The 24,051-nt window shown below is 40.3% G+C and overlaps 1 protein-coding gene across 6 annotated transcripts; it reads right to left on the bottom strand.

Moving 5' to 3' along the window:
- mcf2a (MCF.2 cell line derived transforming sequence a) lies at positions 1 to 23,618 on the bottom strand. Of its 6 annotated transcripts, XM_010785678.1 has the most exons (30): positions 23,146 to 23,613; positions 18,162 to 18,230; positions 17,940 to 18,054; positions 17,497 to 17,587; positions 15,922 to 16,041; positions 15,313 to 15,429; positions 15,020 to 15,169; positions 14,766 to 14,881; positions 14,525 to 14,639; positions 14,167 to 14,286; positions 13,866 to 14,057; positions 13,593 to 13,784; positions 12,806 to 12,977; positions 11,289 to 11,365; positions 11,055 to 11,140; positions 10,849 to 10,915; positions 10,343 to 10,458; positions 9,906 to 9,975; positions 9,708 to 9,800; positions 9,376 to 9,468; positions 8,884 to 9,009; positions 8,571 to 8,792; positions 7,027 to 7,119; positions 6,576 to 6,654; positions 6,155 to 6,218; positions 4,526 to 4,626; positions 4,000 to 4,112; positions 2,948 to 3,060; positions 2,637 to 2,740; positions 1 to 1,952 (listed from the first exon to the last, which is right to left on the bottom strand). In XM_010785678.1, exons 1-30 carry the CDS (start codon positions 23,258 to 23,260, stop codon positions 1,912 to 1,914), a joined length of 3,342 nt encoding a protein of 1,113 aa, XP_010783980.1. In that variant the 5' UTR covers positions 23,261 to 23,613; the 3' UTR covers positions 1 to 1,911. The 6 variants fall into 6 exon arrangements, with proteins under 6 accessions (XP_010783980.1, XP_010783983.1, XP_010783984.1 ...); XM_010785679.1 differs by lacking the exons at positions 1 to 1,952; positions 2,637 to 2,740 and adding an exon at positions 4,240 to 4,348 and having other exon boundaries at positions 2,971 to 3,060; positions 23,146 to 23,616; XM_010785681.1 differs by lacking the exons at positions 17,497 to 17,587; positions 17,940 to 18,054; positions 18,162 to 18,230; positions 23,146 to 23,613 and adding an exon at positions 16,921 to 17,062.
- Between the last annotated feature and the right edge of the window lie 433 nt (positions 23,619 to 24,051).

Below are 24,051 nucleotides of genomic sequence, written 5' to 3'. Positions count from 1 at the left end.
TAAAAGTCTGCACAGTTTTATCATACAAGTTGGCTTACATTAAAACAAGAATACAGACATAATATGAAAAAGAGCAGCCTTAGGTTTAAGCCAAACATATCACTTTGTTAAAACAAGTGTTGAATTATTATCACCAAAACAATTATTGCATAATATAATTGATTTTTGATTATCTTTTACAGTACTGAAGCTGTTCAAAAAACAAGCCGTTTAGAACAGTGAGTCCAACAAAAGAAACCTGCTCATTGTTCGGTTGCCATGCATTTTCATTTTAAAGGAACATTCAGCAACAATCTCAGGCTCATCAGGATACATAATGTCTCAAGCAGGTTTTTCTTTTGTTTTCCAACCTGGAATCTGTGCAAAATCTGCAGCATATTGGATTCAATTTCCAAAAAGAACAATAACTGAATTTGTAAAAGCTAAACAAATGAAAATGGGGTTTTGATGTGTAGTCAAGCGTAACTCCTGTAAATATATGGAGATGTTATTTCATTCGTCAGCGCATATATACCTCACAATATGAAGGAACAACATGACAGCTAAATAAATAAATTAACAACATAGGAAATGTGTAGTGTGCGGCAGCCCCTGCTGCTTTCAGACTCATTTCCATATCAAACAAAACAAATCAAAGGCAGCCCTCTGACTGGGGCCTCGATTTGATGTGGTAAATTCATATAAGTCTGCAATCAATATTTAATTAAGCGTTCGACACACAGGCTATATTTCATGTTGGCTGTATGATCCCTTTTAATGGGGAACCCGAGATTAACCGAGCTGTAATGGGCAGGAGGAAACAATCTGCCTCTGTGATGGAGGGGCACTCGCAGCACAATCTCTCTCTCTCTTTTTGGTCTACTCTGCGCTCACAGCACACACTGAGGAATACATTGCCGTCAATCATCATCATGTCTGCTTGTGTCTTACATTACAGCCACTGACATGTCAACTGCTGCCTGCATGCAGGGGGTATTTCTCCCCCGACTCCCTAACACATCATACAGTCAGGAATAAATAAAGGAAATAACAGCATGAGTAAGAGACGATACACAGTGAAAGAGGCAAAGAAAAGCACACATTCGTTAGACAGTTGGTGGATTTTCTGTCTCTCCTTTCCGTCCACCTTATTAAAGTGCCAGTTGAATATTTGTGAGGTCGGGTTAAAGCGATTGCAGTATTTGATTTTGCAAACCAGTACATAAGAGACTCTAAAAGAGCAGGAATACAAAAGGCATTATGGCATGGCACATTTTGGCAATCTAACTCCTAGACTGTACAGAAGAGTGGTGCCTTGACAGATGAAATGTAAGAAAACTACAATGAAGTCATTCAATGGACAACTCACTACACAAAGATGAGACACTGAGGTACAATACATGTTAAAAATGATACTGTCTATATACAAAAATATTTGCTGTAAGAAATGTTCAGGCAAATACTGGACTAACATACATCCAGCACATTCTGAGACAAACAGGGAACACACACGGAGATACGAGAACCTCCAATAGTAGCTGGAAAAGGGTTGTGAAATGACAAAGTGCTACGGCATCAACCTTCCATCCTGACTTTTATGTGTGTTGCAGATGAAAAAGAGGAAGACAATTCAGGATCCACAAATCGTCTGTTGATTGTCCAAAAGAGGAAAGCAGTTTCTGAGCCTTTGCACTGGTGCCACAGCACATCTTCACCATCAGAAAACAACGTCCCAGTAGATTGTCAATCGTAACCTGGAAGAAAATCAGGTCTTTTTTCTCTTTAATGATTGAACTGTGCTGGAGAAAGCAGACGTCACCGGGGAGCGAGGAGTGGGTGGCGGATCAGTGGTCGGACAGCTATGGCTCAACATGTTCCTTCTGTTCATCGTCCACAGGTAAATATTCAAATACATTTCCTGTGTTTTCTTCGCTACGGGGAGCTGAGCTTTCTGGCCTTCAGGTTCATGGGGTCTGCAAGAAATAAAGTGAATTGTAAGGCAAGGCAAGGCAAGTTTATTTATATAGCACATTATATAAGGCAATTCAAAGTGCTTTACAAAAAATGAAAGACATTAAGAAAATGGCATTAAAAATAAAAGATAATAAAAGAAAAATTAAAAGAAAAAATACATGGATAAAAGTTACAGTGCAGTTTAAGATGTGAATAGTTCAATTAAAAGCAGCGACAAAAAGGAAAGTCTTCAGCCTGGATTTAAAGTAGTAAGAGTTGCAGCGGACCTGCAGGATTCTGGGAGTTTGTTCCAGATATTTGGAGCATAATAACTGAATTATGTTTAGTTCTGACTCTGGGGACAGAAAGCTGACCAGTCCCTGAAGACCTGAGAGATCTGGATAGTTCATAATTTAGCAGGAGGTCAGAAATGTATTTTGGGCCTGAACCATTCAGCGCTTTATAAACCAGCAGCAGTATTTTTGAAATCTATTCTTTGACACACAGGAAGCCAGTGTAAAGACTTCAGAACTGGAGTGATGTGATCCACTTTCTTAGTGTTAGTGAGGACTCGAGCAGCAGCGTTCTGAATCAGCTGAAGCTTTCTAATATATATTTTTAGTGAGACCTGCAAAGACACCGTAAGTAAGAAGAACAGTAAGTAATACTATGGCTCGACATTATACTGTTTGTCTTTTGTTTACCTCCGAGTCTGGAGGAGTGTCCTCGGCTGCTGTCTATTAGGATCAGCTGCAGGCTGGTAGCTGCTATGAAGCCGTCTCTACGCTGACTCAGGTTCTTCACCAGCCTGAAGGAGGAAGAAAAGTCAGAAAAGGGTGAGAAAGAAAAGGGGGAGGAAATTAGATAAATACAACTTTTCACCTCGTTAGCATTCCTTTCGGTGTCTAACAAAAACATCACATCTCATATAGCTGCTTTAGCCAGATACTGTACTCATCAAAATACGGGATGGTTTGGCGGATCACTAAAACACATTGACAAGCTGAGAACTCACCAGCGCCCCTTGTTGTCTTCACACTGCAGTTGAATGATGTCTCCACATTTGATGGTGATGCTGTCTGGCCCATTTTGTAGACAGTCACCCAGAGCCATGTATCTGCCTGGAGACTAACACAGAAGGAAAGACTGTCAGTTTAGTATCTATAGTGAGTATTTAACTATATCTAATGTGACTTTGTTCAGTCTCCAGGGTGGAAAGACTCAGTTTTATTTAACTTAAGTATTTCCACTTTCTGCTACTTTATACTTCTACTTTACAACATCACGAGGTAAGTGTTGTACTTTTCAGTCTAGGACATCCATTGTTTTTGGATCATTGTATTTACTAACTGGAAATCCAGGAATACAATTTAAACTAATTCTGAAATAGATTTCTCTTTTATTATTATCTCATTTATATTCTTTTTTATATTATTATTATTTTAATTACGTTCTTTCTGACACGTTTAATTGCATAGTATACACTGTTTTTATTTTTTTGCAAGCTATACTATGACTTTGTATTTTTATGGAATAACATACCAATGGTTCTCAACTGCTTTAGCTGCGACCCCCGGAACAATCAGGTCGGTGTTAAACAGTGAAGATAAGATCGATATACAGATAGAACACTATATGGTTTCATGTCTTATGTGGAGCACCTTTTATTGATTACAGGTAGGTTGTGAATCTATTTTAAATAAATATTTTAATAGTGAATCATTATTTTTCAAAAGCTTTCATGACATGTGTCGTGTGACTCCAAATGCATTATGATATAATAACTACACTGAAAAACTACTTCTATTACATTACACTTTTGTGAAAATTCTGCTGTATTGTCTGTTATTTTGTTGTTTAAGTCCTGATTTTTTTCAATAGCTTCCATGTCACGTGACCCAATAACTCCCACGACATCCTTCAAAAAAGAAACGTGTCCTACTTGTCTAATGCAGTAATTGTATTTATCTGAGTTATGTTGCATTGATACAGTGGACAAAGGATTTCTTCTTTGTAAGCTATGGTATTGCTTCTTCCAAGTACTTCTTCCACCACTGATTGGCTCACCAGTTGCACCAAAGCCTCCTCCTCTGTGTCAGATGGTTGGAAGGCGTCCTGACCTCCAGACCACTCCTGCAGACCCTCGCAGATGTCTACCGAGTTGTGAGCTCCGGGCCAACCTGGGACACACAAACTCAGGCTGTGACAGCTATTGATGAATGCATTTATCCAAACACTACACCTTAAAGGCACCACGTAGATACTTAGTAACTATATCCACATTATAAAGACCCCTTTGTCACTTACTGGGAAATTAACAAGAACGTAGAATCAAAAGCTAATCTCAGTAGTTGGACCTTTTCCCCCCACAATCCTCGATGTATCTGGTTCTTCAGGTCAAAGTGCACCTGAACAGCTGAAGGGGGGAAAAAGTCAAATACCTACATCAGTTAGAGATTGTGAAGAGAATCAGCAGTGAAATATTGTCCAAAGCGTGTATGATTTACATCAATTCCCATAACCTCTTTTATGTGATTTAGTTACCAAGTATCTACTTGATTGTGGCATAAATGTGTGTGGACCCACGACTCACTCTTGCGGTTGTGCTGGTGTTTAGGGGAGTGAGGCTGGGGGTCTGGACTGCTCCTCCCTGACTCTGTTTCCTCTGAGCTCACTGACGCCCTCTGCTGCTTGCTGTGGGAACAACACGCGTCACCAAATGTTTATACAGTCAGCACACACGCTCAGGATAGATGTTATCCTAAGCCACACAATCTAGGGTCAGCTCTAACTTCCTGAATCTGATCCACACCTCCAACAGTTTAGCTGGCCCCAGATCAGTGTGAAGGAGCAACTCTGTCCTGTTGTTTCTCACACATGGCCATGACCAGACAGCTGCACAGAGCACAGATCAGCCAAGTGCAAGCTTCTCTTTAAAAATAGGACTCAGTGTTCACACATCAGAAGATCAGGTCTCGATTTATCAAAATCAAAAATGTGAGATTTTGTCTCTGAGTAAGAAGGTTTCTAGAAAGCAAATTCTACAGTAGCTGCACACGAGCCCCATTTTTAAAACCAGCTGTCATGAGGAAATGTATGGAATGAAAACCAAAAGTCTTCTTTTTGTTGCCCTTTGCTTACATGCAAAATAGCAAATCTGAGAGGCAGAAATAAGAGTTGTTTTTTTTTATACCATGTTAGAAATGCCATGATGAGCTGCTGAGACACAGGCCTTTAAACGTGTGGAGGGAGCGTGGGGGTCAGTTATGAACCAGAATGGAGGTTATACAAAGAGGGTGCAGGCGACGATCAGTATGCAAACACAGCGACCCTGGGTAATGTCCCCAAGCCAGGCCGAGTGGGTCATGCCAGGGCGAGGCGAGGTGAGCCAGGCTGAGTTTACCACTGAGCGTTAGGGCAGGTCAGTGGCGCTGGGAGTGGTGGCGCGGGCGGGGCCGTTGCCGGGGGCTTCGGGGACGGGGGCTCCGGGAACGCAGGCACAGAAACAAGTCAGCTGACAGAGACACAAAGTCCAGCCCCGGCAGACAGCCCCTGGGGACCCCTCTGGACGGCCGCATGCCCCTGCAGGTGGGGGTGGGAGGAGTGGGGATAGGCAACCAGACAGCAGTGGACAGAGTGGGGCCTGTGCCCGGCGTTCTCACACACACTAACACACACACAGCTTCTACCACGGCAACTTGACTCAGTCCAGCTGTGATCAGACATGAAAACTCAGCAAATGCAGATAGTGCTGTGAATGCATGTGTGTGTTTTACATACTGTATGCCTGTGTGTTTGCGCATGTATGTTTGTGCAACAATAGCCTATGTCATGCCCCTAAAACTAGGGCTGCTCGATTATGGCAAAAATCATAATCTCGATTATTTAGGTCAATAATTGATATCATGATTATTAAAAACGATTATCCATTTACTTTGAAAACATAAATTTATTGGAGAAAAAAAATGTGAACAGTATGTTTTTAACAGTTGATTACCCTGAACCTTAAGTATAATTCAACTGAAAAACCAATTTAAAAAAAATGTATTTGAAAAAAAAAAAAAAAAAGTAATAATAAAAAAATAATCGTTTTATTTCGATTACGTTGTTTTCGTAATTGCTGCAAGCCATAATCGTAATTGCGATTAAAATACGATTAATGGAGCAGCCCTACCTAAAACCCTACTGTAAACACTGTGAGAAAAAAAAATTAAACACTGACCTCTCAGAGAGGGAGGGAGAAAGCTGCATGTGTCCAACCATTTGGCTGTGTTGATATGCTTCATCTGTGACAGGAGAGAGAGAAGGTAGTTTAGGTTTTATGTGATTTAAGTGGAAATCAAAGCAGAAACATCCACTTCCAGAGCTTTCAACAACATTTCAGGCACTCTGGGTCTGTGTGATGAAGTTCAAAGCTAGGAAACTAGTAATTGGACATCTTAGCTTAGATAGTGTGTCCCATTGTTTGTATTGAAACGAATGCACGAGCACTTACAATGGTTTGGCTTATTGCTAGAATACCTACATTTTTCTTGTTTGTTTCTTTATGGTTTATTTCACTTATTGTAAATCACTTTGGATTAAAGCATCAGCTAAATTAAATGTAATGCAGTGTCCCACATTTACTTTAGTTGTTTACAGACCTCTAAGCAGCTTTTGCTGGCTGGTCAGGATTCTGCGAAGCTCATTGAGCCAGGCCATCTTCACTTCCAATGTAGGAGCCTGAGAGACAACAGAAACATTATTACAGACGATTGTTAAATTGTTTACGTACTTTGTTTCTATCAAGCTACAGTGTTGCTAGTCGTTGTCAAACCTTTGTTTACACTTTACACAATTTATTATACAATAGGATTTTTCTATTAAATGTCAGCAAAATCATTGAAAATTAACCCGGAGCCTGAACAACAGCCCTAAAACTGAATTATATTTAGCATATTAAAATAAAAACAATGTATATTTGTGCAATCTTTGGCTTGAAACACATTAAAAGTATCATTGATAATCAAGACTTACAGTATTTCCGGCTGCTCTGTACTAGCTACAATATTTAACCACTGGAAATGCTGTCATGAAACTTTTTGGGCTCCTTACCTGAACCACATACACTTCCTCCCTGCCACTATACCAGATCTCAAACTTCTTCACATCTCCCTTGACGTTCTCTGTGATCCCCACAGCAGTCATCTGCCAAGAGACATACACTGTTTACACCGACACACACACAGCATTAAGAAGAGCAGCTCGTCATACATCAGACTTACATCATGTAACACATCTGTCCTGTCAGAACACAACACTCTCACACACCTCCGCTGTGTGACTGCTTCCTCCCCACATCCTCAATAATAAATCAAGAGCAGCAGCTGTTGGTGGGACACCTGCTGCGATCACCTCCAAAACAACACGTTCAACAAAAGAAGTCTTACAGGAATACACCAGCTTCTGTGGCCAGCTGGATAACTTAGACGTGTTGAAATGTAACAACACAGACACGGACGACAACAAGGTGTCTCTGGTAGATCATTCACCTCATCATTTAGTGCTAAAACCTGCAAGGTTAGATAATGTTGTTGATAATGATAGCGGTGTTGAGTGATTATATGTGACTTACTTTTATCAAAGTAACAAACTGATATATTAGGGTCATAATAAGTTGTGATAACATTTACAATGACAGTTTTTTGGATGTGACAAATAGGAAACCCCCGTTTTCATGTGTCCACTTATTCTTTATGATCTCTACAAGCTGTGAGCTGTTATTTAATAGTATAATTATTCAGAAGTTTCTTTATAATAGATACACAATAGTGTACTTTATAGTGAGAATTTAAAAAAAAAAGTTTTATTTTGTATTAAATCATCAATGTTTCATGTTGTATATCTGTAATTTACACATCAAGTCAGAACATGAAGCCATAGTACTGTATACACTGTATGCTATGGACACTAGCATTCAGTCAGATCCATAGCAGGTAGAACATATAGTAAGTGATTCACTGAAAAGTCCTGCATTCAAAATCTTACTCAAGTAAAAGTACAAGTATATCAAAATATACTCAAAGTACCAAAAGTAAAATAACTCATTAGCATGTCAGCTTTCAGAAACATATTCCTTATACCTCTGGATCATAATTAATGATGCAATGTTGCAGCTAGTAAAGGAAGGATTACATTCTTAATAATATAACATGTTTAAGGTGATTTATATTCTGTATTAACAATCTAACTATTTAAAGTTCCTAGTAAGTAGTATCAGACTTCAAACATGGTTTATAGTAATGTAGAAAAACACAAGGAATTTGTGAAATGAAAATGTGTAATATGAAAACTTTTACATAGAATGTTTACAGGAAACTTAAATATGCAACACTGAAAATGCAATAGGATTGTGACAAATGACTGTGCAAAGATATACACAGCATTTCTCTGAGTGAAATAAAAAGAGCTGTTTTAAGAGTGAGTATTGGGCAGAATTGTGTAAAATTGTCAGGAGTGGGAGAAAGTTTAAATTACCAACAGCTTTAATAAGGGTAGTTGAGGAAAAAGTACAATATTATAAAGTAGCATAGTATTCAAGTACCAAGACCAGTGTATTCCTCTAGACGTACACAAACGGCACATAAACACAGACGCACCTTCAGACAGTGCTTGAAGCTGTATGAGGGCGTCTTGTCACAGCCGTCTCCGTGCTCCTCCCTCCGCTTGCAGAAGAGCAGAGCTCTCTCGTACAGGAAGAGGTGTCTCTGCATGGGCTTGAAGCGAGTCAGCTCCTTCATGCGAGTGGGTCCTTTCTTATGACTGATCCACACGCTGAAGGAACCCTGCATCAACACCCGGCCCAGCTCGCAAATATCACCCTGTATACAACGGAAAGAGGCGTTTATTTATGAGCTTTTAGTATCAATAAATTCACTGTGAAAATGTGCATTAGAGATTCAGAATGCTGACCTCATATCCTGTGATGGCTATCTGGTGCATGGAGTCATTGACTGATTTGAGCAGGTCCAGCATTGCTGTCAACGCCCCCTGCAGCTCTGAAGTCCCCTCACAATCTGGGCTGTACTTTAGAAGCTCCTGAATGAACAAACAATCAGAATCAGAATATCTTTATTAGAACAATAGAACTAGCATGCAGGTAGATAAATGCACACATACATTTAGTCAAAACAGAGCATAAACAAAGCAGCTACAACAGCACACTCTGGTGGTCAGGACTTAAAATACAGAGGGGAATCTTAATTTTTATATTTACTGTATGCAGAAAGGCAGCTTTCCTATGATGTGAAAATGTATTTACTTTAGCGACTTCATTGATACAGAGAGGCTTAAGGGGTGAACTTAGTATGTGAAGTACACTATACTGAACCCCACATCTAAATACTAAATCAATGAACTACATTAGATGATTGACTGTTTGTGTTTTATACCCCTCTGTCTCACCTTAAGCAGCAGCTGGTATTTGGTGAGGCGTTGGATTGGTTTCAACAGGTATGAATCCAGACCCAGTTTGTGCTCCAGCTTTTTCTGACAATCCTGGAAGGAAGACAAATACAAGCAAGATAAATGTAATGGTGGTCGATGACAAATCACAGCTCCATACATTTTCTACATTTTTTAAAAGGTGACGTAAATGTACTAACTTGTTTCATTCAGTTCAGAACTGCAGTGGTTCATATTAGTTTATGAAACAATTAGTCCTATCTTGCATGTCTCTAAAACAAACATAAATCAGCCAAAATATTATTTTTGAAAGGGAAATCAGTGAAACTGACCTGAAAGAAGACACAGTCTGAGAATTGTCCCCACAGTGCCTCAGAGCGTGGCTTATTCTGACAGTAGCATTCATACATTTCAAAACTTTCTTTCTGAGGAGACAGGAAAGATACATCTTTTTAAAAAGTAAGGACAATTTGGAACACATGGTTATCACTTAAAAAATTGACACAACATATAAACATATATCATCTCACCCGCGCAAGAAAACATGCTCCTACACTTTCAGGAGCTTCCAGGCATCCTTCCAGGTCCTGAAGGAAAACCCTGGATTCCCAGAAAGGTCAAAGGTCATCAGATCACAGTCATATTAAGCCATATCTACTAACCATTAGTGGCTGCTAGGAACCATACCAGCGCCTGTTTCATGTGACTAGTCCTACTAAGTGTTTTGCATATATGAGTTTCCACAAACATATTTTATTAACATTAATATCATTAAACTACTGTGGTTATTATTGAATCTCTCAATACCACAGACTTATGTCATGCAAGCATGGTGTATTTATTTTTTAATATCAAACTAATTTGTCTTAAGACAATGTGTATTGAATCTTTTGCATGCTTAACATACTTGTACATACTTACCTTATATTGGAATAGAGTCTATGTGTGAAGTGAGTTGTTAACTTGCCTACTGTGAAAATTGTAGATCTCAGGCATGTTTCCAAAGAGGATGTCTCTCTTGCTGCGCAGGATGGGGGGCAGAAGCCCTGACAGAGCTGGGTTGTCCATCTCAGCTCTGTAACCCTGAAATGTTTAATCATAGCATATCATTAAATAGGACTGCAACTAATTATTATTTTCTTTATCGATTAATCTGCTCATCATTTTCTAAATTAAATGTTTGGTCAATACAATTCTAGGGTTTCAGTCTGAAAACCAAAGATACTAATTGTAATATGATATAAAAGACAAAAGCCAGTAATCTAACATATTGTTTTTTGCATGTAAAACTACTAACCAATAATCGATTATCAAAATAAATGGCTATAATATTGCTTGCAGCACTACAGTTAAGGTTGTTGTTTTTTACATTAAATATATTCCTCGAGTCACAGCAACAAACATACAGTCGACAGAAGAATCAATCAGACACTTATTTTCTACTTTTGTGACATTAAATGTAGTCGTTCTCACCAGCAGAATTGACAGCAGCTCTTCCACATAGATTCTTTCCGTCTCTATGAGTTCCCGCATCACATGACTGTGACGCAAACAAACAGACAGGCGAAGAAGTAGACCGAGAGAGAGCCAGAGGGCATCATTAGCACTGAACAAAGAGAATCACTAAGGTAACAGCATGAAGAGCAGTACTGAGGACAGATCCTCCTCCTCCTCCTCACCGCTTCAAGAGATCTGGGCTGTCCTCTCCATCCAGGAAGTACGACACGCAACTCCGGCTCTCCTGGTAGTCGTGGATCACCTCAATCTGAACACACCACAGATCCATTACTATTAAGCATCCAATTGAAGTCACAGAACATTATATTATACTAAACATCTTTTGGACCAAACTAAAGAATGATGTAATTAACATTGGTGGCCTCCGATGCATCTGGGACAGGAAATAATCGTACTTTTCTTGAGTTGGGGCTCTTCCGGGATGCTCTCTTCCCTGGCAGAGAGAGGTCGAATGTGAACTTCAAACCATCACCTGTAAAAGCCAGATCGGCAGCTCATCAAAGTGCATTAGAATAAGTCACATACAATATTTAACCATGATGTTTATTGAGAAGATCAAGCACCCACGCTATGTCAGAAACCATTCTTTTTTTATAATGGCACAGTGTGAACACGGTGGCCTGAAAGGGATTTGCTTTGCCCTTCCCCTGACCTGTTCTGTTCCTCAGAAACTTTAAAAAGAACATTAATCAGTCCTGATTGACATTTGTGGAAATCAATGCTAATAGGTGGCCTCTTCTAAAGGTGCGGCCAGGATCCGGTATGTAAAGGTCTAAAGGAGCGTTTGGCACCACCGTCAGTGTCCTTTTGATCGTAGCTGCTGAATCCTGACATGATAGTCCAAGTTCCACTGAGTGGTGAGCCTTTGCATATACCATGTTACATTCATCAGTGATATGCATGCATATATGTGAGTGTATACATGTACCGGATCCAATCGTTCAAAGCTAACCACTTTTCCCTTCATCTCCTCTCCTTCAAATGACTGCTGTCTCTGATATATTGGGGGTTTTATAATCACTATCATTCTCTTTCTTGTTACTTCACTCATTAGTATGGCTTCATATCATGAAGAAAAACCTTAAAGACATGAATGGAAATGGCCTATTTGGATGTATACTCAATGGATGAAGACACATTCGTTGGACACAATTGATATGTTCAAATACAAATTAAAACAAACCAGAAAACACACATGGTATTAATTGGGTACCACTGTACTGTATATGGTTAGCTTTGTGCAACCTCCCTTGAAACCCAAAGGGAGATGAAAGGGTCTTTAATGTATATGAACCACATATGGTTCTATGGCAGATATCTTGACTAATAGAGCAGTCAGGTATTTCCCAGCGGACTGATTATATCTTCTCCCCTCGTAGCAGCCTTTTTGTAAAGGTGGCCTGCTAACCCCAAAGCCCATTGAGGAACACCTTAGGCCTGCTCAGTGGGGCCCTATGATGTGTTAATTTAACCATGGAGCCTAAAGCAAAGATCCAAGGGGGGGAGGGACTGATGCCAAGCCTTAAGGGCTGGCACAAGCCCCCATACCGGGCCTGGGAAACATGGGGTGTGGATAGGGAATTTGTTTTTTATCGTAGAAAGCCTACTGTATATGTTGAAAACTAGGACAGTGCCAGTGTTTTTTTCTTTTTGATAGTGATAGGGGAGAGAGACTGTAAATATGACGAAAGAGCTGTTAGGTCACCCAATGCTGTTTAATCAGCAAGTGTGTATGAATTAGTTGTCAGAATCCCCTTGGTGTGCGTGTGTGCGTGCGTGTTAGTGTGTGTGTTAGTGTGTGTGTGTGTGTGGTTGTGTGTGTGTGTGTGTGTGTGTGTGTGTGTGTGTGTGTGTGTGTATGTGCGTGCGTGCGTGCGTGTGTGTTTGTGTGTGTGTGTGTGTGTGTACGTACCATGTTTGGGGGAGAAGAGGGGGGACTTGGAGCGTGGTGGGTTTTCGGGGCGGGGGGCAACCAGTTGGATCGGTCGCACATGTTTATCAGCGAGCTTCCTTAGACAGGCCTGTCGACTCTGAATCATCAGCTGCACGGCTGCATGCTTCTCAAACGTTTTCCCTATCTGAGCCTAACAGCGAGAGAGAAGGACACAGAGGTAGGATATACAATTATGATGGATAACACAGAAATAGCTCTCATTATTTAGAAACAAATAAACACAGAAATATGGCAGCAATGTAATCGTGTCCCCATCGTGCAATTTCTATTTTTGGTATATTCTTAGTTTCAGATGAATTATCACTGAGCTCACTTAGAACAGTCATTGCCTGCCCTTTTCCTCTTTATTAGCAAGATGCTCAATTCCATTTATATGGAAGGATGTACAGTAACTCCTCCAAAACACAACCAATGGATCAAAGATGGGAACATGCAGAACCTCAAGCGGCTTTTTCAGATCTGTCTGATTCGGATGATGGTGTTTTGCTTTTATTTTGTTTATTTATTTCCTATATGTCTGTACATATTTGTTACGTGAGATGATGGCTTATGTGTTTGTCTTGTCTGATAAATTAAAAAAACACCTATAAATAAAACATTAGAAAAAATATATATATAAGATGTTAGTGTGTACTTGAGGCCTGAAAAATTAAAACGAAAAGTTTCAAACCTTTTCCTGTTCCAGTCAGAAGTCAAAACATCCAAAATGATGTTAAAATGTAAAAGGATTGCTGTGGTCACTGACCTGCAGCTGAGGCATGATGACAGCCTCGTACTCGATGGTCAGGACGTCCGGTCCTGAGCTCAGCATAGACGGCGCCCCCTCCAGGAACCTCTCAATGTCCCTCAGAGCAGCCTGGGCCCCCATCTTAGACTGGTACTTTTCCACCAGCTGATTGGCCAACAGATATGCTCCATCATCGCACCAGGTTTGGGCCTGAAGGTTGAAAACACACATCACAGTAAATCAATCTGTGTTCTCGGATGTCTGTTTGTCTTGATGCAAATGATTTAGTACCTGTCCAAGACAAAGCAGCAGCTGGTGTGTTTGCAGAAGATGAGTGTGTTTGGTTTTGAGAGCAGCATTTAGTGTATCACAGTAGTGGCGGAGCTCGTTGCAGCGCTGCATAATAAGAGCCATGGCATAGTGGTGACTGGCGGAGAGCTGGTGTCCATGAAGGATGATGATCTGAGCTCGAGACATCACCTCCTGATAGAGCCAACAAATAAACACAAGAGTTAAGGAGTCTATTATTTTATATGCATACATACAGGTGCTGTTAATGCATGTATTGCCAGTTTGACAAAGAAACACTGACCTGTGCATTTGATACCAAACTGTCCAAACTTTTGAGAGCCTGTTCTGTTTGAGCCAGAGTGTCCACAGCTATGGACAGCTCCTTCTCCTGCCCTGTTAGATGCTCCAGACACAACTCCATCTAGAGTCAAAACACACATTGAATAAACAAAGACTAAAATGAATTAAAACACCAATACAAAGCCAACCTGGTGGCTCCCAGAGGTATTACAAACCTAATTTAATCTTGAGGCTGAGGATTGCCTTGACCCTAATCTCATAAAGAGATCATATCCTCTTGGGTGGGTGTATGGAAATATTGGCGAAAACACCAAAAAGCATAGACACATGTACACATGATAAATATATAGATGCCTTGCCTCCTGAAAGCTTTGTTCATATCTGAGCAACTGCATGTACTGATGGAGTTTCAGATGATGCTTCTCAAAGAAGCCATCAAAGGCTGACTCCATGTCTCTGAGCTGGGCAAGAAGCCTGAAAAAAACAAGTCACTGTGTCATAGATCTAATTCATTGTGAATAACTAATAGTTAACAATTCGAAGTTTACAATTATATCATGATACATGAGAATGTTCTTAAACCAAAGAGGGCAGCCTTACCTCTGTACTGTCTCCCAGTCCATTTTCACATCCCACTGGGAGTCATCTTCTTTTCCGGAGGTCTCAAGGCTTGCAAGAAGATGACGCCCTTCCTTTGAAACTGACCTGATTGCATCCTGTTAGACGGAGGGCAATTTAAATATTAAATGAGCAATATTCAAAATAGTGCGTCTAGATATATTCGGAGGATACATATATATATAATTGTGGTAGTATTAATAAATTAATCCGTACGAAAACATTTGAAACCTCACCTTGAGTTTCCTGTACTTTTCAGTATGAGACTCAAGGAGATACTCAATGGCCTTCCCATTATCACACAGCTCCGTCTCCGCCAGCTCAGTGCCAAAGCTCTGCAGCATCTGTGCAATGTCTTTAACTGTGACGGCAAAACTTTCAATGCCCTTTATAGAGTCAAAAAACAACAAAAATGAAATACTAAGACTTGTGAAACAATCTGTGGCTCAGTGTTGTTTAAATACAGAGCCATTGGTTGATATCAGACACCAAGACATATAGTTCTCCAGTATTAATGTTTGCTGCTTACTGTTCGTAAAACAATCCAGTCACTATGACAATAGTCCAAAGTGCCTCCGAACTCTGAAGTCAGCTGGTTCTCATCGATGTAGTGCAGCAGGTCTGTGACAGAGCTCAGCATCACCACCTAAAGGTGCAGATACAATCTAAGACCGCACACAGAAAACTCTATACTTTTAGAAGTGCCATGTTTAGAATTTTTGTTTTAGGTATATCCTTACTTGGTGTTTTTGAAATATATTTTTGATTTTATTTTAATATAAATATAATTTGGGTAAGTCTGTTCGCCATAATGGGTGAGATGTGATTGGTCAATAAAGGAGTGTTCAAACCACTGGCATGTACACAAGGTTGTACAACATTTTTTGGGGGGGATTGCATGACAAATATCAGATATTTTACTTTTGATACTTTACAATTAACTTAATGAAATCACTAGAATCCTTTCTAGGATATCTGCTTTATGTATCTTTATTTGTTTCAAAACTGAAATCAACATGTGTTCTTGGCTGTGTCCACCAGAACATTTTGACTCATGGAGATCAGGGTTGTAACAAGAACGAGGTGTACCTTGTTGTGGTGTGGGACATGTTTGGTAACTGAGGAGGAGCTGCCTTACTGGCATCTTGAGCATGAAGTCCTCTTGGCTGAAGCGAAAGCCAATATCTGTAACAGTGCGGTGGAAGAAGCTGGTGGGTCGGAGCACCAAGACCAGGTGGAGGTTCCCAGGAAACGAGGCCTTGAGAAGGAAAGAGAGGTTCACTGTCATAGTGATGATGCTGGTATGGAGGAGGATTCAGTAAAGAAAAAACGTTGTGTTTCGGCTCAAGGGGCAATATACACTTACTCCTGTATGCACGCTGGCACAGGTTTGAACTGAGCAAAAGCATCAACAAGCTCTCCTCCTGCAGATCTGACAGGAGAGACTTCAGGTCTGTGACATCCTGTCAGTCCCACTGTTACTCCAGCATAACGGATTCAAGGTTCACTCACTTAACTATACTACTCATACAGCATGTCATTGTTAAATGCTGCATTTCATCTTTAGGTCGTTTGAGGTCGCCTGACTGTGCAGGAATGTCTGCATTAGCACAGACAGTATGGAGCTCTAGTCGAGATTACAGCATGTATTAACAGTACATTATAGCATGACATATTTTTACCAAACAAATAAAAAGGTAAAATAATGACATTTCATATAGTTGAAATAATCTTGGAAACTTTCACATTTTCATCAGAGGGATGCAAAAGCAATCTCTGCAGAGGATTTGTAGCCTATGCAACATTGCCTCCTATTTTGTCTTGATAGGCTATATCACCATGGCATGCATTTGCATAGGCCTATACGCAACTTCTGACATTCCTATGTCCTCACTCGACCACGAAGGGTCGTTCACCTAAACTCCGGATTTCAACATAAACACGCATTAAAATCCCGCATTTAAGTCTGTTTGGGTTTCACAGACAGCCAGTCGCATGACTAAGCAGAGACGCACCGCAGTGCTGCACTCAGCAGACAGACAGCCGGGGCCAGTGCCGCATTCACCCTGCCCGCCCAAAAACTTCGCCCTAAACTCTTCACACGGTGAATAAAACTAAGCAGGATTTTTTATTTTACCGCTGTCCGGCGGATCTTCGGCGTTCCCCGCCGGTAAAAACAATCAGCCATGGTGTGTGAAGCCATCTCGGTTCAATGTAAGTTCCCGCCCGTCCGTTGGAGATGGTGCCGCGCTGAGCAGCTGGTCGGCGGCCGGCTGAGCCGCAGCGCCGCTCCTCTCAGGCGGAGGGTGGCAGCCTGACTGCAATGTTTCCCTCCCGCCTTCCTGCTCATCCCCTGCTCAGCACCCCGCGTCATCACAACACGTTTTGCTTACTCATTCATTTGCAGCAATATGTAACAGGACATTCAGTACAAACAAATAGTTTACCCTTCACCTCAGACTAAACACCACATACTGTAGAGCTACCCACCAATTCGAAAGATGCAGAAATGGTAGTTTGATTTTTGACTGTGCTGTCCAGGTATGTCTCAGGTTTTAAGCACCATGGACAACGACTCGTAAATAAAACAGTAGCAATTGAACACAGCCACATTGCAGCTGAAAAGCAATGGTTAGTCATATACATGATTTCAAAACAGTCTAGGAATGGTAGTGGCATTGATTATAAGGATAAAATATAATATGAAACTCACTGCTATCCTGGCAAGTGCAGTTTTGATAGAGGCCCATGTATCCAGTCTCCGGTCTAAAATGATGATAAATTTGACTCCGGGTTGCCTCGTTCTGCAAGACAAATTGGGCAAATGTGTACAGCTGTAATGTCATTCTGTGATTTAAAGCTATAACACGAGAAAATGAGATGATAACCATTCAAGAGCAGGTGGATTAGTCAAGTTATAGGTGCTTTAAGCTATATACATCATTTCTTTATTATTGCAAATGCACTGCAATGACATTATCTAATTTCCTAATCTCTAAGGGGAGTGAGGTTTGGACATAGAGGGCACGAGTAGGACATTTGACACTATGGAGCAGTAAGGACCAGCTGTGCTCAGAATACATGAGCTGGGCTTTTGGTGCACTGCAGAGAGAGAGAGGGAGAGAATTAGACAGCTATTTATGAAGGAGGACGCACCGAGGGATGAGAGTGAGATACGTAAAGACTTTGACTAAAGCTCCCTCTGGAATGTCACTAAAAGCCGAGCTCTCTGGGAGGGTGATGATGACGCTGGAGTCTTCCCCACGGCCCCCTGGGAAGAAAGATATGATCAATCAATTTATTTGTAATCATGACATCAGAGGTTAGAAACTCAGTCGCTTTAAACTCTTATTAAGATATATCTCAAAAAGGCCTCACCTGACAAGTATGCCACCTGTTTCTCTATGTAGCCTCCCACCTCCTTCAAGCTTAGAGGGACAGTCACCTCTGGAAGATGAAACAAAATTATAGAGTCTTTAGAAAAGTGGTGTGCACTGGAAAACTAAGGGTCTCAATTATAAACATAACTTAGTTTAAAATAATCAGTTGTAAATGGCAGTCAAGTAACTTTCAAATTAAAGAACAATGTTATAGTCTTTTAAATACACAAAATCCCAGTCCAAGAGTTTTTTTGAATGGGTCTTTTTTCCCAAGTCTTTTTAGTTTTTTACATTGAAAACATTAAAGTAATCACATTTAAAAGACGGATAATCTTACCTATATGCCTTAATCTAAAAATATAGATGTTATTGTTCGTTTTAAGTGATTTTCCATGACATTACTCGGAAGAAATGTCGACTTTATTTGCTTTCTCACTGAGGCTGATGTGTATCCTGCATCTGGTGCAAGTTAGACATTGGCATCTTTAAAAGACATTAGCTAATTTACTGTACAGCGTCTGAAGGGATGTTGCTGTAATATTAAGTTAACTGGCAGATGGCCCAGTGTCTCGTGCTTGGTGCCACTGGACTTCTAGTCTGAGTGGCTAATAAATGCAGTCTCTTATAGCGTAGTCAGTGTACTTCAAATCAGGCTTTCATCTGCTCTATGGTGCACAAGGAATTATTCAGATGGATGTGTAGACAGGAGACATGTTGAGACTGTATTTTCTCACAATGTATACACAGTAGACTTTTTATGTGTAGAGGGTGAATAAGGGAAACTCAACAAGTCGTTTATAGCTTTCTTTCCAAGAATATTAACAACAACAACAACAACAACAACAACAACAACACAGGAATACTAATAATACTACTAATAAATAAATACATTCTGAGGGACTTAGTTATTAAAACCTTACTAAACTACATGTTTAGCAGTTAATGCAACAGATTGACAGGGCAGTCAATTTGCTCACAATTCACCGTTTTCTTATCCATAATGGATAAAGACATTAAAAATGAATTGCAGAAGAGAATATGACAGAGGTCAGAAGAGAGAGAAAAGGAAGAAGAGGTGTTATTTTCCATGCGTCGACTGCAGTTACAGAGTCCATCAGGCTGTCAGGGAGAAGGTAATGAGCTCTACTGGTACCTGCTGAATATTTGATGTGCGTCTGTAACAGAGAGGGGCTGAGCCAAGCAGGACCAATGGATGGACTGTGCACACACAGATGCAGGGTAAAGTTTCCGTCACACTGCAATAGTTGTATAACCATTTATACCCTGTGCCACAAGACCTTCTGGAAGTTGAGACAGGTCTTAAACAAATAGATGTCATTTTCCATTTGGATAACTGCAGTGTACAGATATATCATGCTTTGATTTGTCTATATAGAACAATATGTACGCTGGTGAGATCTAACTACATGGGTTTATGTAATGGATACGTTTTCTAATCTTGCAGTCGATGCAAGAAAAAAGGAACACACTGATACACAAACACACACACTGCGGACCTGTGTTTGATCAAAGCAAGGGCAGCCTGTGCAGCAAACTGCAACGCTGTTAATAAATTTGCCAGTTTGTGGAAATATTGTACTCTTCCCGAACCCTGCCTGACACCATCCTATCACATGACTAAGTTATTTTTAAGACACTGTCACATGAAAGGCCTTGTAGTCCATCAATGACAGATATAAAGTGAAGCACTGTTTTAGCTTTAATAACTCACATCTACACACACATTTTAAACCGTAAAATCAAATCAAAGTAGGACAGTTGTGATTCTGCTTTTATCATGACCTTTCCAGTTGACATGCTGGATGGTTTGCACAGGCGAAAGTCAAATAACCTCTGTTTGCTCCTCTGCTCTGACACACACATAAAGAATAATGTTTGCCAGTGTGGATGGAAACAGAGCTTAGCTGCCAGTCAAACAGATCCACACATCAAGATCAATCTTCCAGTCTGCATACAAAGCTGAATGCTTATCTCTGTTGTCCAAACAGTGATAAGCATCCACACTGACTTCATTACATACAGTTCATATGAAAAGCCTTAACCCCCTTGTACTTTTCCACATTTTATTCTTTTACAACATTGATTCAAAGGGGATTTCATTATTGCTATTTTAAAATGTCTCATGAAGAAAATTAAGCGTGTCAAAGGAGTCAAAGAGACATGTATACATTTGATATGCACCATAACAATTTATTTGAAGAGGTTGACAGAACATTTAACCCACACATATTGAGGCTGTTTTGAGATTACTTTGTTCTGAATATCTACTGAATAATTCTGTAAATAAATACCTTTTTTCTCAGGGCAAACAATATCATTTTATTTACTGAATGACCAATTAATGAACAGGCGCCAAACATTTTTCGTACGTCTTAGTGAATCATACCAAATGTCAGCAAAAGGAGAGGCTGGTTTGAATGTTAAACACATACCCAGCATGATTGTTATTTGTAGTCAGATTTTGCACAAGTGGAAACATGTAATCCCTTGCAGAGGAAGAAATCCCTTCTTACAAACATGTTCACAGTACCCACAGGCCTCATACTGCTTTTGGGTCATGAGATATTTTGCTAAACAAAGCTTTCAATGCTAAGGGGATTAAACTGGTGGGCGGCTGAATGCTGATATAAAATGGTAGAAGAACATGCAGGGATACATGAAAACTAGATTGGTTAAAGGCTAGAAAATAGATAGACAGTAAACCCTAGATAAAAGCTTTACATATTTGACTGGACAGCCCCTATGGGAGTAATGTCGTGGGTTTGATAACATTTGATTCATTCAAATAGATCAACATACTTTATGGTGTCGAAAGAAGAATATTTTAGTTTTCCTTGATCTATCGGTTACTAGTTTCTGTAGTATTCTAGTTGTATAGTGGTTTATCAATGTGACTGTCTGTCATATAATCAGATTGTTTAGCATCTACTACACCGCTGTAGAGAAAACTAGAAGTACTATTTTTTTTATATAGAAGATTCTGTTGTTATTGATGATGAAAATCAAGAAGCAAGCTAACATGTATTTGAAATGGTATTTGTATGCACGCAAATGTGGAAATATCAGTCTAAGTTGAGGCATTTTACGCATTTAAATGAGTTGAAGTGTCATTTCCTCGAAGGAGAGGACATTTCAGTTTCACATTAACTCACATAAGCACTTTAAGCATCAGCGATAGGTTATATACGTGAAGAATTAGTGCTGAAAGCAGTTAAACTGAGCTGAAAAGTAAGACATTAAAGCAAGGGAAATGTCAGCCTACGACGTAATATCATTAAACCAAATGAAAAGCCATTCAACGAATAAACACTAAAAGCAGCTAAACTGTAGAATTCTGAGAGACAACATTATTTGGACTGCTATCTTAAAAGAAAGGCAATGAACTACAGTTTAAACAAAACTGTTGGACTTAGTTGGGTTCCGTGCCCTGTGAATAATTGAAGTCTTTATCCTGTTGTTAGGTAGTAAAGTGTCAGTCAAACAACTATGAGTTGAAGTCTAGCTGACATGCAGAGACTAAAGGAAGTCAGATTGTAGTTGAACTGGCAGTGCAAGAATGAGAATGTTTTAAGAGTCTGTTTTATGTACCAAACTGCAGCGCCAGCGTTGAAACATGTGTTATTGTTTACTGAAACAGATTGAATACTTGTTTACAGTTACATAGACTTTAACTGATAATTAAGAAAACACAAAAATAAATATTTAGCTCATACTCAAGGGGAAGTAAAGTCTTTCTTAGGGTTTTGCCTAACAACACAGTCATAAGACCCCGGGTCAAAAGGACCCTGTTAGTATTGTGATTATTACAAGTTCACTTGGAATTGTTCACATTCTTTAAATGATCCAAAGAAGGCTCAGACAGAAAGGAAAGTGTAGAAATGTGTGGAGGGAAAAGGGTAAATGTGAGAGGATATTGTATCATTACCACGTACTGAAATGATGATCTATGGTTTTTGTTTCATACAGCAGTGTTTTTTATGCTTACCACTGCATCCCCTATAAGCAGATTACGACAAACCCAGAGATAAAAAAACGTTGGCTGGTATAAATAGAAACTCAGCGTGGCCTTGTCTCTGTTACCTACACACACAAGCCCAGGTGCAATGAACCCACAGGAGTCATACATAGGCAAAGGCCCATCAATTAAACAATGATGCAGCCAAGATCCCAAAGTAATCACATTAGCTTCTGGAGGACACTCCTCGATAGTGCTGTCAATCACATCAGACAGTATTTCTGTCGATCACCTTGCCTTCATTATTTTATCTATTCTGACATTTATAAAAATGGTTATAGAGTGATGACTGACAAATGTTGAGGAGGGTAATGCTGCTTGTGATACAGACAATGTAACTGTTGTATGGTAAATATATGTTGTAACTCCTAACATTATTTAAGAAGTAATAAAATAGTATTTTAAAGGCCCTGCGCTCTTCCTTTCCTGACTAAATTCAGTTGCTGCTTCAGGAAAAAGTGTAGACACTTTATTGGCCCCCCATTTAATACATGACACAACATCATGAAGACACATTAAGTACTTTTAGAACATCAGCAGTATGGATTTTTCTTTGAGCACTGTCCCAATTTAACATACAACCCACCGTCTGCAGATATTCTCTAAATCATCACTACTGATAAATATCTCTCCATCTGGGATGATAACATAATCCCTGCAATGGCCCGGTGTTTGAGCAAAGCTGCATGAACTGGCCCATCGATAATACTGACTAATCTAAGATACAGGCTGCAGTTCTCCAGTTACTTCCTGTAATGGCTCTCAGAAGTTACTAATGTTCACTGTCAATCAAACTAAATGGACCTCTGCTACAGTGCTTTTAAGTGTCAGTCTGCTAAAATGTAGTAATGGGAAATAGTTTTAAAGCAGATACAGGATTATATACAAAAACCTGCATGAGGCCAGCAGAAGTGAAATGAGGACAGTCAGCATCATGTGTACTCACGCTGCAGAGTGCTCTCTAGCTGAGAGCCGGCCTGCAGAAGGCAGCGGTAGCTCTCCATCTCCCTCTTGGACTCTTTCTCCTCCTCTCTCTCCTCCTGCAGTGAAGCTGGGCCCATTCCCTCCGTGTCCGACCCTGGATCAGGCTGAGAGAACTGAGGCTGTGGTGGGAGGTATTATCCAGGCCTCACATCCTCCATAGAGTCCTGCAGCCCTGCATAGTGTCCCAATGATCCAATCTGGGAGCTGCCACAAGGAAACTTATGCCCACCTGCCTCTGCGGGTCCCAGGATCCAGACGGAACAGTTCCCTGAGGATCTTCCTGACCTTGAGCCGCATAGAGTGACTCCACACTTCACAGTGACGGAAGACTTAAGAGGGTTTTTAGTCCTGTTGTTGTCTAGACTAGATATTTTCCTACACATACAAACTAGTGCCGGCTGACTGTCCTGTTTTAGCAGCAGCTACTTCAAAACAAACTAGGCTCCATCTGGCCACTGCTGTGTCTCTCTGTCGCCCCTCCCCTCCTCTCCCCCTCCCTCCCCTCTCCTCTCTCCCTGGGCTTCAGTGCGTCAGCTCTGCAACAAGCAGTGCTCAAGATTCTGCTCCTGCCAACTCCCTACCAACTTTTCCTCTCACTTCGCACTCCCTGGTGCTGTTTTCCATGTCCCCAGTATTAGGCAGACTGTACTACAGTAGGCTGGATCGTAGGCGGTCTGGCTGCCATGTTCATGTCCCACTTTCTTCAGCTTTACAATAATATAGATGCACACACAGTGGAGAATAGATCTATTGTAAACAGAAAATGAAAATGCACCACACCCTCAGCCAACAAGTTTGGCCCATGCAAAGCACAGCCTTTAATAGACAACAATCACATTCAAACAGAAGAACAAATATGAAAGGGTGT

This window comes from Notothenia coriiceps, unplaced genomic scaffold (assembly GCF_000735185.1).
Source record: "Notothenia coriiceps isolate Sejong01 unplaced genomic scaffold, NC01 NC01_scaffold00028133, whole genome shotgun sequence".
In the NCBI taxonomy this organism is placed as follows: domain Eukaryota; kingdom Metazoa; phylum Chordata; class Actinopteri; order Perciformes; family Nototheniidae; genus Notothenia; species Notothenia coriiceps.
The sequence above is the reverse complement of the archived record's forward strand: the minus strand, read 5'-3'. Positions and strand labels throughout refer to the sequence as shown.